Below are 16,912 nucleotides of genomic sequence, written 5' to 3'. Positions count from 1 at the left end.
CTTCTGCATGGTGAGACTTACCTCATAGTAACTCTGGACAGCATTCATGAAGGCTTCGTCAGCCACGATCTGGGTCTCCCCATTGAGGAAAGCCTGAAACCGGTCCTTGACTGTCTGCAGCTGCTGTTTGCTGATCTGTAAGGAACAGAGGAAGAAGGGACAGTGAGGACTTGTTCTAGATAAGGATCGTGGCTACATGGAATATGCCAGGCCCACTGGTGTACTAGAGCTGAATTGTTCAGGTGTGCAGAAAATGATTGTTAAATTTGCAGGAGTTTTGTGAGGTGGTTGTTTACTAAAAATAATATAAATTCCAGTTCAATAAATTACTTTGAAAACAAGGGTAACACATACTCAAAATTCATTGCTTCCTGATTATTTTAGCCTTATCTGTACTTTTGAAGTTACCAACATCTATTGTGTTTGTATAGTGGAATGATACACAACGGGTGCAACCATATACCTCCTCCCAAGTCCACATTTGGTGACATCTTACTGGAAGATAGGTATCCGACAGGATGGGAGCATTTACAGCAGGAAAATTGGCAAGGGCTACAAGTCTGGTATTTTTGTTTTTTAGTTTTTGTTTTTGTTTTTTTTTTCATGAGAGATCGTTGTTGAACACGCCGTAACATGAGCCCCTCAGGTGGTCTGAAATATCCTGCTTCGCAAAACTCTAGTCATCAAAACAGTATGGTTTTAGCATAAAAACAGTCCCCCAGAGATAAACCCATGAGTACACAAGCAATGATAACTGACAAGGGCTCCAAGATACTCAGTGGGAAAAGGATACACTACTCAATAAACAATGTTGGAGAACTAAGTATTCACATGCAAGAGAATGAAATCAGACCCCTATCTTATACCACTCACAAAAACTAACTTAAGTGAATTAAAGACTTAAATATAAGACACCCAACGTAAAACTATTGGAAGAAAACATAGGGGGAACCTCCTTGACATGGGTCTTGGGAATGAATTTTTAGATACAACCTCAAAAGCTCAAGCAACACCAGCAAAAACCAAACGGGACTACATCCCTACAATAATCACAGCAAGAGAAACAAAAAGTAAAATGAGAAGGCAATTTACAGAATGGGAGAAAGTATTTGTAAACCATTTACTTGGTAAGGGGTTAATACCCAAAATATACAAGGATCTCATATAATAGCAAAAAAAAAAAAAATCCAATGAAAAATGAGCAGAGGACTTGATATTTTTCCAAAGAAAACATACAGACGGTACACAGAAGGATACACAAGATCACTTCTCAGGGAAATGCAAATCAAACCCACAATGAAGTATCACCTCATACCTGTTCGACTGGTTATCATTTAAAACAAAACAAAACAAGAAATAAATGCCAGCAAGGTTGTAGAGAAAATGGAACCCTTGTACCATCCTCTTGGCAGCAATGTAAATTGGTGCAGCCAGTATGGAAAACAGTACAGAGTTTCCTCAAAAAATTAAAAATAGAAGTACTATATGATTTAGCAATTCCATTTGGGGGAATATATCCCAAGGAAAGGGAAACACTACCTGAAAGAAATAGCAGCACTCTGGGGCGCCTGGGTGGCTCAGTGGGTTAAGCCTCTGCCTTCGGCCCAGGTCCTGATCTCAGCGTCCTGGGATCAAGCCCTACATTGGGCTCTCCACTCGGTGGGGAGCCTGCGTGCCCCATCTCTCTCTGCCTGCCTCTCTACCTACTCGTGATCTCTCTCTCTGTGTGTCAAATAAATAAATAAATAAGTAAAAAGAAATAGCAGCACCCCTATGTTCAGTGCAGCATTATTCACAATAGCTGAGACATGGAAATAACCTAAGTGACCATTGATGGAAAAATGGATAAAGAAAATGGGACACACAGACATGTACTCACACATGCTTATTACTCAGCCAAAAAAAAAAGGAAATCCTGCCATTTTTGTCAACATGGATGGACCTAAAAGGTATTATGCGAAATGAAATGTTAGAAGGAGAAAGACAAATACTGCATATTCTCACTCACATGTGGATTCTAAAAAATGTTAAACTTCTAGAAACAGAGAGTAGAATGGTAGTTGTCAAGGCCTGATGAGTGGGGGGAATGGGGAGATGTTGAACAAAGCATACAAAATTCCAACTCGAAGATGTAAGTTCTGAGGATATAGAGTATAGCATGGTGACTAAAATTAACAGTACTGTATTATATGCTGGAAAGTTGTTAAGAGAGTAGATTCCACAGCCCTTTCTACTTGTTACTTATGACTCAGTTTGTTAGATGATATGTCTCTCTTGTTATTTGCTCATCGATGTGTCCCCAGGGCCAAGTTTATGCCTTATGTGAGACAGGCACTCCATAAGCTCTTGTTGAATAAATGAGTGCAGTATATGAAAGAGAAATTATTTTTGAATATCCTTTAATCGGTTCTGACTTATATAAAAAGAAAGTCAGCTAAAAACTTTGCTGTTTTTACTATTATTTATACTTTATAAACTTTATACATTATATATTATTTATATATAATATATTATATATAATAATATACATATATATTATTTATACTTTATAAACCGATCATGGGATGCTGTGTCTGAGAACCACCACTGTAGAAGAAAGGGTAAGAAGAACATTAGGGTCCCAGTTCTATCAGCCATTGTGTCATCTTGGAAAGGCCACATTCTCTGAAATGGCCAGAGGGTTAAAACCCCTTCTAGAATAGGGCTGGGTTTAAATAAATAAATGTGATTTCATCCTTAGGTTTCTCGCTTGGAAAACGGTGATAATCCTAATTATTGCCTTGGCATACTTACAGCTGTTTGATAACAGGATATGAGTTCTTTTTAAAAATTATGCGTTTCTATATACATTTAATATGCTGTCATCATTAGAATCAATACAAGTCATGCTAGGAGAAAATAATGTTTAGCGCTATAGGAGGCTGAAGCCTGGCTTCAGTTTGGACTCAATCAAGAAACAAAGTAGAGTTTTGAGAATGAACAGAGATGGGAGGTGAGGTGCTTTAGCTAATTTTGTAACTTCAGGAAAAGTGGGACTAGTCAGGGGCAGATATAAAAGAGGTAGGTTTTTGCCAGATTGATATTTGTCACGTTCTACCAGAGCCTCATTGTCTAAGGCTAACTACATGTATAATTTTACATTTTCTGGAAGTCACATTTTAAAAAGTAAAAAGAAATAAACGAATTAAATATTAATATACTTTGCTAAAGCAAAAATATTATTTCAACATATAATTACTACATGAATGATTAACGAGCTATTTTACATTCTTCCCTTGTGCTGTATCATTGAAATCTGGTGTTATTTTACACCCACAGTACATCTCAATTCAGAATCACCACACTGCCAGTGTCCAAGAGCTACATGTGGCTGGTGGCTACTGTGTTGGACAACCACGCCTAGGGTATGGAATGAACTCACTATTAAGCCAGCCAAGCAGACTTTCCCGGTCAGACCCAGAGATCTTGGTATCACTGGAGTTATACAGAAAAATCATAGTTATTTGTATGCATTTGAAAACATTTCAACTGAATTATTAGGGACCAGTTGATTTTCTCATAAAAATGGCACCATAACATAAATTTCTCAGAAGCAGCTCAGCCTCAACTGGCCTAAGTCACAAATCCTTACAGTACAGTAAGTACCAACTGAGGCGTCTCACAGAACTTTCATTCAGAATTCCTTCCAGGGCCGGAACCAACTCTGCGTGAGGGGGGCCTGGGGTGAGGCAATGGAGCAGGAGAGGGCGTGGCCACCAACGTGCCTTGCTTTTGCCTTAAATCTCAAGTAACTGAAATGAAAGTAAATGCACACCCCTGAATGATGAGGATTGATTGTTGACCCAAGCCAGATCCATTATCACTCTAACCTTGGTTAAATAACCAGAGCACTCAGCTCGTCAAGAAACATTTACAGAGCATGTGGCCTGCCTGGCACTGCCCAGCGCCCTGCGGTTTCAGCGGTCCACAAAACAGCTCAACCTCTGATCTCCCAGGCCAGGGCAGGACAACGGAGAGTCCAGAGAAATAAAGGAGTGTCCTCAGGCACACACCTCATAGTCTAGATGGAGAGGAAAAAAACGATAGTATAAAACGCTTAAAAGGAGAAGGCCTTTGGGAGCATTAAGGTCAGTCAGATTCGGAGAACACCCATCGTGAAGCCCCAGAAAACAGCTCCTACCTCCACAGACACCTCAGGCTCCCTGCGAGAGAGCCAGGGGCACAGATTCCAGATTCCAGAGACAGAGCTATGCTTGTGTCTGGGTTTTGATGCCTGCCAGTCCACGTCTACTATTTTTCTCGCCCCTAATTAAACCAGCAAAGCATCTCTTGAGTCACCGCACTCACTGCGTCTCACTAGGCAAATGATTACCCTCTCGATCCCTCAGTTTCTCATCTGTGAAAGAGGGCCAACGCTGACCTCACAGGATTGTTACAAAAATTAACTAGCGATGAGTGAAATGTTCACTGCAGAACCTGGCGCAGCACAAAGGACCAGTAAACAGTAGCTGCTGTGATCTGTGATGATGACTCCGCAGCTCTGAGGCCTTACGCATTCTGTTCCCCCAGCAAGCCTGCCTGTGGGAAGATTCCAGATGTGTGCTCCAAACCCAGCCCGCTTGTTCCTTCCCAGACCTCTCTGGGTGGGGCTGTATTTTAGTCACAGTCCTAAGGGTACATGGGTCATACTGCCAAGCAGAAGTTCATTTAGATGCCAGGGCTCAGAGGCAGGGTCGGAAGTCAGGAGTTGGGCACAGAGCCTTGAGGTCAAAGAGATGTGGGTTCAAATCCTGATGAGAATACGCATTTCCGAGAGTAACCTTTGGCAAACCAATCTCCCCACGCCTTGGTTCTTCATGTACAAAAAGATACATGGAAAGATAAAAAGAACATGGGAGGATGTGCCTAAAGATCTTAGCACGCTGCCTGGCACAGAAGAAGAGTCAAATGGTACAGGGCAGACTATAAACTAAATGGCTTTGAGGCCCACACGGTGTAGCCACTGCCTACTGCCAGCTTTGCTGGGCCTCACTCTGCTCTTCACCTACTACTCTCCAGCCGCCCTGGACTCTGTTCTCTTTCTCCAGTGTGCCCCAGCGTTTCTTCCCTGAGAGCCTTTGCACACGCCATTCCCCCTGCCTGGGATGCTCTTCCTCATCTCCCCACGGCTACCACCTATCCCCGCCAACCTGCCCTGCGGGCTCAGCCTAACTAGCCTCTCACGGGAACGTCTTCGCTGACTGCTCTTTCTACAGTAGTGCTTCCCAAAGTTGATGTCTAGCACACTTCCCTGGACCCCATGCAATGGCCTTACAGCCATTACCACAGCCAGCGTCTAACTTCTTGAAGACACGTTTATTTAGTTGAATTACAACATGCATATGGGAAAATATACGTCATAAGCACAGAGCCTGAGAAATCTTTGCCAAGTGAACTTTCTAATAGAACCAATTCTCCGATCAAGACGAAGAACATGACCTGGACCCCAGAAGCTCCTGCATGTCCCCCACATCATTGCCCCTCTCCAAAGGTGACCACCAGCCCGACTTCAATCACCACAGATGAATTTTGCCTGGTTTTGAACTTGACGGGAGTGCAGTCATGCATTATGAAGTTCTGCCATGTGGCTGAGGGTAGCAATAGTCTATTTGTCCTCATTGCTAACTATTCCACTGCTTATTACTGTCCTGTTCAGGGACATTTGGACCTTATTTGTTTTAAAATGCTTGCTTTTTCATTTTTGTTTCCTCTCTTCCCATAAGAACACGTTTCACGTGTACAAGACCCACATCAGTCTTGTTTATTGCCGTGCTTCTAGTGCCTGGCATGTAATGGGCTCTAACCAAATATTTGTTGAATGAATGCACGAACTTATCAAGTGTTGAATGGATACCAGGCACCAGGTTAGGCTCTGGTGATATGAAATGACCATGGCACAATCTTAGCTCTCAGTTTTCCTACACTGAGGTCAGGGAGTCCGGGATCACATCTTCCCTTTGATGCCTTAGCATCCTTCTGGCCACTCTATGAGTGAATGAAAATCTCACTTAGGAGCTCACATACATAGCCAGTGTAAGAACTAATCTGCGGTTTTGTGTCTGGTTTAAAGTTAACTGACCTAGATAGAAGAGAACACTGAAGGTGACCTTGCATGAACACACCGAAATAATTGGTCCAGAGAAGCCGACAGGACAATTCTAAATAGACTAGACAGGCTTCTCTGGGCCATTTACAAACAGAACTCTCCCAAAATAGAAGTCCATCTCAAAGCACTCAATACGTAGCAAAGCCACTTGTGCATCAGATCAGAATTCAGAATTGAAGTAATGAGTTCCAAGAGCAGAAATCCTGAGAAGATGAAAGGTAATTATGACAGAGGAAAGAGCTACAGCAGCTCTGCTGGCACCACAGCAGCATTCTTGGTTTGGTTCACCTCATTAAGCGGGGCCTGAAGATTCCCATCGTGTTTCAGGCAGTTCGTAAGGTCCTGCACGTTCTGGAGCAGCACGGCCCAGGATATAACCGGAAGAGAAACCTGCAGGTCTAGGGGCTGGTCTCCAGAGAGGCAATGAGGAAGTTCCAGCAAGCACAGGCCAGATCCTGGCTTTAACACAAGTCTTTGGGCAAGTAGCTGAGTTTGGTTTTCTCCTCAGTAAAGAGGAGATATAAAGATCTACCTTACAGGGTTTTTGTAAGGATGTGAGATCACGTACATAAGGCAGATAAGCACAGCACCTGGCATACAGTCAGGATTTGACTAATAAAAACAATGATAAGAAGTATTATTGTTTTTTTTTAAAGATTTTTATTTCTTTCTTTGATAGAGAGAGATCACAAGTAGGCGGGGCGGGGTGGGGGGAAGCAGGCCCCCCACCTAGCAGAGAGCCCAATGTGGGGCTCGATCCCAGGACCCTGGGATCTTGACCTGAGCTGAAGGCAGAGGCTTTAACCCACTGAGCCACCCAGGCTCAAGAAGTATTATTGTTACGATGGTGATTTGCCTTTTTCCTTTTTTTTTTTTAAGATTTTATTTATTTATTTGTCAGAGAGAGAGTGAGTGAGAGCGAGCACAGGTAGACAGAGTGGAAGGAAGAGTCAGAGGGAGAAGCAGGCTCCCTGTGGAGCAAGGAGCCCGATGTGGGACTCGATCCCAGGACGCTGGGATCATGACCTGAGCCGAAGGCAGCTGCTCCATCCCAGGACGCTGGGATCATGACCTGAGCCGAAGGCAGCTGCTTAACCAACTGAGCCACCCAGGCATCCCTGCCTTTTTCCTTTCATTGAACTTCCTCAATGCCTTTTTCCGCCTTTGGAAGTTTCTCTGATGACGTTTTCTTTGTCCCCTCTTCCTCCATCCTTCCATTTGAGAGGCTGAAAAACCAAATACTCTTTTCCCATCTCCCTTCCCGCTAGAGGTCGACATGCAACAGGGCCAGACAGCTACTCAGGGTCTTCTGGAAACGTTTTTGAATTTAATCCTTATAAAAAGCAAAGTGTTGCTGATATAACCCTTTCCTTAGGCCAAGAGCATCATGGAGATGTTGGCGCTTATGTTTTTGAGAGGTTGAGCACATGTTTATAAACACCTACCTCTGCCCTGATAATACGAGAAAAAAACAAGTCTTTTTTTTTTTTTAAAGTTCAGATCATTGTGTGTTTCCTTTTACTTGCATCCAAAAGCTTTCCCAGTAGCTACCTGAGGCTTTCTCTGGGCATAAAAGAAAGTATTCATACTAATGTGTGTTTCCTTTACTATGCGTCATATCAACATCAACTATATTATAAAAGAGGGAGAAGCAATATTTACCCTAAAAGAATGGATCTAAAATGGTAGCGCTCTAAGCATAGGCAGTACGTAGTAGAAAGCTGTTCTGGAGTGTAAGGAGATGTTCCAGTTATACCCATAACTGAAGTCCAGCCCTAATGCATAAAGTCGGCATTGTACATTACACTCTAATAACATGAGCTACGCTTTTCCTTTTTTAAAACATTGAAGTATAGTTCACACACAATGTTATTTTAGTTTCAAGTATATAACATAGTGATTCAATAACTCAGTTTCCAATGCTGGGCTCACCACAGGTGTAGCTACCATCTGTCACCATACAACACTGTAACAATACCATTGACTATATTCCCTGTGTTGTACCTTTTATCCCCTGACTTATTCATTCCATAACTGGAAGCTTGTATCTTTTACTCCCCTTCACTCCCCTCTGGCAACCATCAGTTTGTTCTATTTATAGCTCTGTTTCTGCTTCTTTTGTTTGTTTGTTCTTTTTTCTTTTTTCTTTTTTTATTTTTGAAGATTCTACATATCAGTGAGATCATATGGTGTTTGTCTTTCTCTGTGTGCTTTTTCTTTTTAAGGGAGAAATCATTATTTGAGAGAAAACTAGTTTTCAAAACTCGACTTCATTATAGAAAGCTGATAGGAACATTAAATCAACAAGTGCTTTGAAAACCATAACTTAGCCTAGAGAGGTGAGAGCAACATTTATTTAATTTTCTTTCTTTGAAGGTTATCAAAAACTTAAATTTATACTGGTCCATTAATTTTATTAAAAAATGAAGTAACCTCTTCTTACAACCAGATTAAAATACTGTCTGTCCTAAATGAAATCTTGATTCCAGGAAATCTAGAAGTTGTGTCATCCTAACCAAATATTTGCTTATTTACATAAAATTCTTTTCATTTTCTATATTGCAGACATTTGCATAATGCATTCTGAAAAAGGTGTTTTAAGTAAGTTTCATTCATTTGGCTTGAGCAAAAAGAAATCCACCTGAAAGCTTTCATCATGGGAAACTCTCACTGAATAATTCTGAAGTGGACATTGAAGGAGCAAAAGTACTAAAGGTGGGGGAGGTTATAATAATCTATAACCTGGGACTTCTCTTTGCAACACGGTTTCCTCAAACTCAGCCATTCAGGTAACACCCTCTCCATATACCAGCCATACTATGATTTACTTTATATTTTGCAAGTCATATTTTTTTAAACTGACACTTGTTCTAAGGAACAATATCTGTGAAATCATGGGCTTTATGCGCTAACTATAGTTAAAATAGATAGGTACTATCACCTTGCATGCATCTACCACGTTTTAGGAAGTGCTTCTTTAAAAATTTTATTTATTTGATAGAGAGAGAGATCACAAGTAGGTAGACAGGCAGGCAGAGAGAGAGGGGAAACAGGCTCCCCGATGAACAGAGAGCCCAATGTGGGGCTTGATCCCAGGACCCTGAGATCATGACCTGAGCTGAAAGAAGAGGCTTAACCCACTGCACCACCCAGGCACCCCAGGAAGTGCTTCTTTAGAAAAGAATTTAAAATCTACTATAAAAGTTCTTGCCCATTTAAAAAAAAAAAAAACTTTTTTTAGAATAGCAGCCACTGAGTATCTTTAAGTTAGTTACTACTTTCTAAAAGCTAACTCTAAATTTTTAAACCATTAAGTAATACAGACCCATTAGCCAGGTTACTCTTAAAGATCAGTTTGTTCAGAAAAGACACAAGAGAGAGCTCTATGACCGAGAGGAAAGCAGCCTTGCAAACAACATTAAACACTAGCTATGCTGGGATTCTCTCAGAAAACAATTATTTAGTAGAAGAAGAAAAAAAAATTAAGAAAACTGAATCTAGGGGCACCTGGGTGGCTCAGTGGTTTGGGGCCTCTGCCTTTAGATCGGGTCATGGTCTTGGGGTTCTGGGATCAAGCCCGGTGTTGAGCTCTCTGCTGGGTGGGGAGCCTGCTTCCCTACCCCTCCCCGCCCCCTGCCTGCCTCTCTGCCTACTTGTGATGTCTGTCTGTCAAATAAATAAAAAAATCTTTAAAAAATTAAAAAAAAAAAGAAAACTGAATCTAGAAACTGAGTCAGGATAACAGTTGGATTAGAGATGGGATGAGAGGAGAAAAAGGATAGGGGTGGGGAAAAGAACAGGAGTAAGAGTGCCCTATACACAGACCGCAGAGCATCCAAAAAGTTGAATCACATGTCCAACCATGAAACAAAATACATGTAGTTAAAAAAAAAAAAAAACACCAAAAAACAAAAACAAAACAAAACAAAAAAAAAACACAACACACACTCACACAACAACAATAATAAACTCTTCTAATTTGGAGAAACTTAGGCAATATTCATCTAGATTCTTCTGACAGGTGGTCAAGGTTGGTTTTTTTCTTTTTTTAAGATTTTATTTATTTATTTGACAGAGATCACAAGTAGGCAGAGAGGCAGGCAGAGAGAGAGAGGTGGAAGCAAGCTCCCTGCAAAGCAGAGAGCCCGATATGGGACTCGATCCCAGACCCTGAGATCATGACCCAAGCTGAAGGCAGAGGCTTAACCCACCCAGATGCCCCTCAAGCATAGAATTTTAGGCCCAAAGTCCTCATTAAAAAGTGTTCTAGTGGCTGCAGTTCTCAAATATTTTGGTTTCAAGTCTCTACACTCTTAAAATGTATTGACCACTACAAAGAGCTTCTGTTTATACAAGTTATGTCTATTGCTTTGTACTATATTAGATGTTAAAACTGGAAAGTTTAAAGTATTTACTAATTGCTTTAAAATGATTCAGTTTCTGTTAATCTAAGTAATCTACTTTTATGAAAATTACTATATTTTCCAAAACAAATATTAGTGAAATGAATGGCACCATTTCATAGTATTGCAAATCTCCTTTAGAGATTAATCAAACGCTGTTGGAATCTCATCTCTGTTTCTGCAATCTGTTGTGATAAGCTGTTTTGGTTGAAATATGTGGGGGAAAAAACTGGCCTCCCATAGATATGTTGCTGGAAAAGAGAGAAATGTTTTAATAAATGTTCAAATAAATGGGGAGAGTCTTCTTTGATATTACACCAATGCTCAACCAGTGGTATTTTCTTAAAGGTTAGCTGTAGTATGAAATTGGAAATCATAGTAATGAACTATTACCTTAAAATTCACTGGTCCTTCTTGCTTTTAGAAAGAATCTTTTACCCATGAATTTTGTTTAAATACCATTCTGGGGGCTCCTGGGTGGCTCAGTGGGTTAAAGCCTCTACCTTCAGCTCGGGTCATGATCCCAGGGTCCTGGAATGGAGCCCCGCAACACATTGGGCTCTCTGCTCAGCAGGGAGCCTGCTTCCTCCTCTCTCTCTCTCTCTCTCTCTGCCTGCCTCTCTGCCTACTTATGATCTCTCTGTCAAATAAATAAATAAAATCTTTTAAAATAAGTAAATAAATAAATACCATTCTGGTCATATGGAAAATATTAGTTCATTGAGTTATGCAAATATTCCAAATATTGACATATTTCATTACATAATATGTAAAATATCATATTAGTTAAAAATAACAACTGGTATCACAAAAAACGGCTTTGGGTATGTCAAGCTTACAGTGGTGGATTGAAAGCTCAAATCTTATCATTGGCAAAAAAATACTGTTAGCTGTTTTTCTTGAAGTAACAGGCTCCCTTCATTCATTTTCCAGAAAACATCTGGGAAATGCCCACGTTTGAATAACCTTCATTTGTCTGTCAGTTCTTTCAAGTAAAATTGATGTTCTATTAAAAAAAAAAAAGACAGACTAGTTCTGTTTGGCAACTCAATAACATAAGTCCCTTTCCACAAGACAACCACTGCCTGACCCTTGTCACACAGCCTTGATGTGCTTGATGTGCTTGAGTGCTTGATGTGTGTTTACCATTTCATTCTACAAAGTATTAATAGAATATGTACTTTGAGTCAAAATTGAACACTAATTTATGTTATAATAATGTCAAATATTTATCATTATGTCAAATTTTAATATTACTAAATTCATATTAACAGATTAACAAATGATGTCAAAAAATTTTTTTAAAGATTTTATTTATTTATTTGACAGAGAGAGATCACAAGTAGGCAGAGAGGCAGGCAGAGAGAGAGAGGGAAGCAGGCTCCCTGCTGAGCAGAGAGCCTGATGCGGGACTCAATCCCAGGACCCTGAGATCATGACCTGAGCCGAAGGCAGCGGCTTAACACACTGCACCACCCAGGCGCCCCGATGTCAAAATTTAACATCCATAATTTCTACAGCTTTATCATGAAGAATATTCAGAAACAGTTTTCAAACAGTGAGCTCGTGGCCATGAGGAGGACAATAATGCCGAGTGTGGTTCAGCACCACTGCCTAGGTTTGCGCCAAGGTTCCAGCAGTTTTACTCACCACTACTTTTGCATCGTTGGTGCAAATGTCAATACAGTTGAAAAATAATGTCTTAGGATTGGGAAAATCACCCCGGGGGGCTTATGGACCACACCTTGAGAACCAATGTGAATGGGTAAATCAATGAACCTGACCAGCTATTAATGCTAGGAAGTACTGGCCCGAGGGAAAGTGGTATCATTGGATCCTGAGAGGTAAGTGCAGGGCCTTGTGTGCCCAAGTGTGGAGTCTGGGTTTAATTCAGAGCAGGATGGGAAAGCATAGAAGTGTTTGATGCAAGGGAGTGACATGATTTGAAAGCAGGCAGGATCAGGGAAAGGTAATGAGCTCTCAGATTCATTGCAGAATCAGGACGATGTTTCCTGCAAGCTGTGACATCTGAGGAGAGGAGGATTTTGAAGTGTCTAGAATCTCAGCTGGCACAGAAGTTGGCAGAAGAGGGAGTGGCAGGACAAGTGGGAGAAGAGAGGAGCAGGGGATTCTAGGATAGGAGAGTTGGGAAAGAGATGAGAAATTGTGGGGCCACGTTGTGGCGACACAGTAAGAATTTCTTTCGTCCGTTTATAATTCAGATTCTGCTGACCAAAAAATAAATAAAAAGAATGAGAACAAGAAGAACGACAAGAAGAAAGAGGATTAGAGGCTGCTCTCTGTACAAGCATCGAGCATGCACAAGAGAGCTGTCCAAAAATAAAGTCACAACAACCTATTGCAAATGAAACAGCAGATAGTTCCATTTGGCTGGAACCCAGATTAAAAAGACTAGCACAGCATATGAAATCACTAAATCACCAAACACCATTCTGAGTCTTATGAGGTTTAATAGTGAACTTATTGGTAGCAACTATTTCCAGAAAAGAAGTTGAAAAAAAAATCTGAATGCGTCTATGAATAGGTTAAGGAAGATTCTCTAATGCAACACCTCACGAACTGAAACTGGGAGCTTCACTGAAACTGATTTCAATAAGAACCTTGCTCTGTCGGTCATGAACAGTGAAAGAAGGGGTACTACTGATTGGCAGGCATTCTTCGGGCTGCTGGAATGTTTGCAGGGATGTGGAGACCTTAAATGGTTCTGACAATCTCCCTTCATGACCCAGAACTGCAGAGAGAGAAAATGGGGCAAAGTCAGAAATTCTCTGCAGCTGGGGAATACTAACAACGCAAGCGTAAACCCTAAGTAAAGGAAATGACGGACTTTAGTTAATAATAATGTACAGCACAGGCTCCTCACTTGTAACAAATGTAGCATAGTCATGCAAGATGCTAATAACAGGGGAGGCTGTTTTGTGGGGAGAGGGGATACTGAGTATGTGGGAAGTCTCTGTACCTTCCACTCAATTTTTCTGTAAACCTAAAATTGCTTCAAAAAATTAAAGCATATTAATTAAACACATTCTGTGCACACGCATGCACGCACATGGAATCAAATTTTCTATAAAGGAACCCAAATATAGCAGCACATGCCATGCAAACCTAAGCTTGCACAATGGAGAACAGAAAATCCTGCCCCTGATCCTTGTCCTGAGATTCAGAAATAGGAAAACATAAAAAAAACACTGGTGTTTTTGAGTTCCAGCACTTTGCGGCAAGATTAACCAACTGGGTTGTGCAGAGGTTTCCTGGGCCTTTCTGCACCCACAAATGAGTTCTGGCTTATTAAAATGATATTGATCATTGACTCAATTCTTTCTCATGAGATTTCGTGCTCCTGATATTTTAAAGGCAGTAGTGATTTCATTACCCCTACTGCATCTGACAGAAACATAGTTTCCCCGTTCCTTTTGGAAGCAGCCAAGAGGCTGAACTTCCAAGTTGAGTCAGACGACTTGTCCTAGGAGATAGGAGCACTGTTTATTTCATGCCTTGGTAAGCGTGTAGGTAGACTGCATGAAATATTACTGAAATCTCTTTGAAGAAAGTTCCTTTTTTTATCTCTTGTATATCTGTCTGCAATCAGAGAACAATATGTTTTTATGTTGTATCTAGAATGTTGCCTCTATGGTTGGTTAACAATAATTCTATTTTCATTTTTCTGCAAGTCTTCACAATTCCACTTATGCCTTCATCTTTTGGGGTTATGAATGCCATTTAAAGGTCTTTCCTTTTCCTTTCACTTTCTTCAGTTCGCTAAGCCTCTATTTACCTTCAAAATGCTGTGTAAGGCCACCTTCCCCTGATGGCTTCCCCCAGTCATTGAATTAGACACCCTTTCTCTTAATTCCTTCATCGCCTGCCACTTGGCCTTTACTATAAATATTAATGTAAAGCATGGAGTCTTATGTCTACTTTTCTCACCAGACTGTTAAAGAGAGGGAATTTTCTTTTTTTAAAGTGGGCTAGACAACGCAGGGCTCACACTCAACAACTCTGAGATCAAGAGCAGGATGCCTAACCAACTGAGCCGTCCAGACACCTTGGGACCTTCTTTTTTTTAAATCACTGAATCTTGGGTCTATAGCAGCTGAGAGACCCAATAAACTTGGGGGCTCAGCCTTTGTATCAGTATTGCCCATGAAGCCTGTAGAGAATACTGATGCCAGCAGCCCCACAGACCTACTCACTCAATGTCTGGGCGGGGAGACCCACATGCATACAAATCTAGAAACTTTGCAAACACCTCTGAAGCACAGCCAAAGCTGAGAGCCCCTGTAAGAAAAACAACATCCTGAATGAATTGAAGTATGGTGTATTTTTATATAAGATTAAAGGCATTTTCCTGGTCTTTTTGCACATGGATTGAGTATTCCTCAACTTTATGGGAAATAGAGACTAGATCTTTCTATGCAGTTCCAGAAGACTAAGCGAGCATTAGATAGAAAGCACCAGAAAGCGGATTTAGGAACAACATGAGGACAGACTTCCCATTATTTGGAACTTTGGAAAAATGAATTAGGTTGCCCTTTGGTGCAGAGATTCCTGTCACTGAGAGCACTGGGCTGTTTAAAAGGGATTCATGGCTGAACTAAGACTTGGAGTATGTGGCTGTGGTAGCATACAGGGTTTATGGTACCGTATGCCACAGAGGCACTTTCCAATCTTAGAAGTGTATAATCAGCAAAGACAGGGAACAGGTAACTGTAATGACAAGTAAGCCTCTGGCTTTGCATTTCCTCCTGGGAAGGCTGCCCTCTGATGTGCCAGTAAGGCTCTAACAACCAAATCTCTGCGTGAGGGAGAATCCTCATTTGTAGTGTCTGATGGTTTCCATGATAGAAATATTTCCACCATGAGTGATCTCAGGGTACCAGTGTGACATTATCTAGCTCAAAACTTTCTGGGGAAATGTAACAGGGAGTCTTGAGACCTAGTTCCAGCACACTGCTGAAAAGCAGTCCTGTTTTCCCCTTCTCTGTTTCCCCTCATGTCTCCCATCCCTCTTCATCTTTTTTCACGATGTAATTCATGACCAGGAAGAATTTAAGTTGAAACTCCAAGAAAATTCATCTCACCTCTTTAAAATCTAGAGTTCTTATTTGAATCAAGCAACTGGGAAATATTCATTTGGAGCAAATGGTCTCAAGGGAGAGACTTAGCATCTACCTGCAATGCTTTACCGCCCAGTTCCCACTCCCATTTTAATACAAAACTCAAGTGAAAGGTCATCTCCTCCAGGAAGCTGCCTTTGAACATCAAGATAGCTCTTACCTCTCTGGCTCCTTAAAATGACAGTGCTCACCACCCTTGTACATATTTGTTCAATGTGATCTTCCCTACTTATGATGTGAAGTGAGTCTGTCCAGCTTGTTCCCAAATTTTCTGCACTAGCAGAGTACCTGATACACAGAAGCTACTTATACAGGGTATGTTAGATAAATGAACATATCATGAAATACAGCTGGGTTTTGTTTTGTTTTTTAAAGTCCTGGTGGGGAATGAGGAGGACCAAGTGCTCTTCCTTCCTCCACCACCTTTGAGCTCTGTGACTTTGAGCTCTGATTCCTCCAAGTTTGCTGGTCTTCGAGCAGAGATACTGATACTGGGTTCTCAGAGATTATACTAGATCACTTATTAAGGAAAATTATTAAAACTTGGAAATAAAGGTAAAAAGATGACTGTATCACTTTTTGTTTGTTTGTTTTTTTGGTCACATAGGGCACTGCTTACCAAATCTACCCAGAGGTTACCTCATGTGCAGAAGAACTCCAAGTTTGTTTGATTTACTTGTTTCTATTCATGAGGGCCCAGGCTCTGCGCAGCTAAAAAGTAATTTGTTGAAAATGGTAAGCTACATATGATTTCCTGTCTGGTCAAAAAAGATAGCCTTCAAAGCCTCACAGTTTTACTGACCTACAGAACACCAATTAATTTTGAATATAACTTAGGAAACTTATTTTAGCCTCCCTTACTGACTGAATAAATATCTCATTCTCTAAGGCTCTTGGAACCAGCTTTTCCATCTTGCTGGTACTTTCAATAAGGAGTTAGATAAATCCTTGATAAATGTTCATTATGTATTTATATGTAAGACATGTTCTCAGGTTCTGGAAAAAATATACTTTGACAACAGGACTTATCATAGAACTGGGCATTTCAGGTTTTGTCTCCTAATCTTTGTCTCCAGGACTCCATTTCCACATGTATGAAAAGAAAACGTTGGGCTGGTGCTTATCAGGGTTCAATCTGTTTCATGAGCTATGATTTTGGCTGCTAATGTAAATGAGACCCATGGAGACAGGCAAACTTGAGACGTAGGAGATGAGTTTTCCTGGGG

The 16,912-nt window shown here is 40.9% G+C and overlaps 1 protein-coding gene across 25 annotated transcripts in view; it reads right to left on the bottom strand.

The window, feature by feature from the left end:
• CADPS (calcium dependent secretion activator) overlaps positions 1-16,912 on the bottom strand; it is a 469,919-nt gene that overhangs the window by 365,861 nt on the left and 87,146 nt on the right. For all 25 annotated transcript variants that reach the window (XM_045078225.1, XM_045078255.1, XM_045078257.1 and 22 more), the window contains exon 2: positions 22-135. In XM_045078225.1, the coding sequence (XP_044934160.1) occupies positions 22-135 (114 nt within the window). The remainder of the gene's footprint in view (positions 1-21; positions 136-16,912) is intronic.

This window comes from Mustela putorius, unplaced genomic scaffold (genome assembly GCF_011764305.1).
Source record: "Mustela putorius furo isolate JIRA1106 unplaced genomic scaffold, ASM1176430v1.1 tig00000095_pilon_pilon_pilon, whole genome shotgun sequence".
NCBI lineage: Eukaryota > Metazoa > Chordata > Mammalia > Carnivora > Mustelidae > Mustela > Mustela putorius.
The sequence above is the reverse complement of the archived record's forward strand: the minus strand, read 5'-3'. Positions and strand labels throughout refer to the sequence as shown.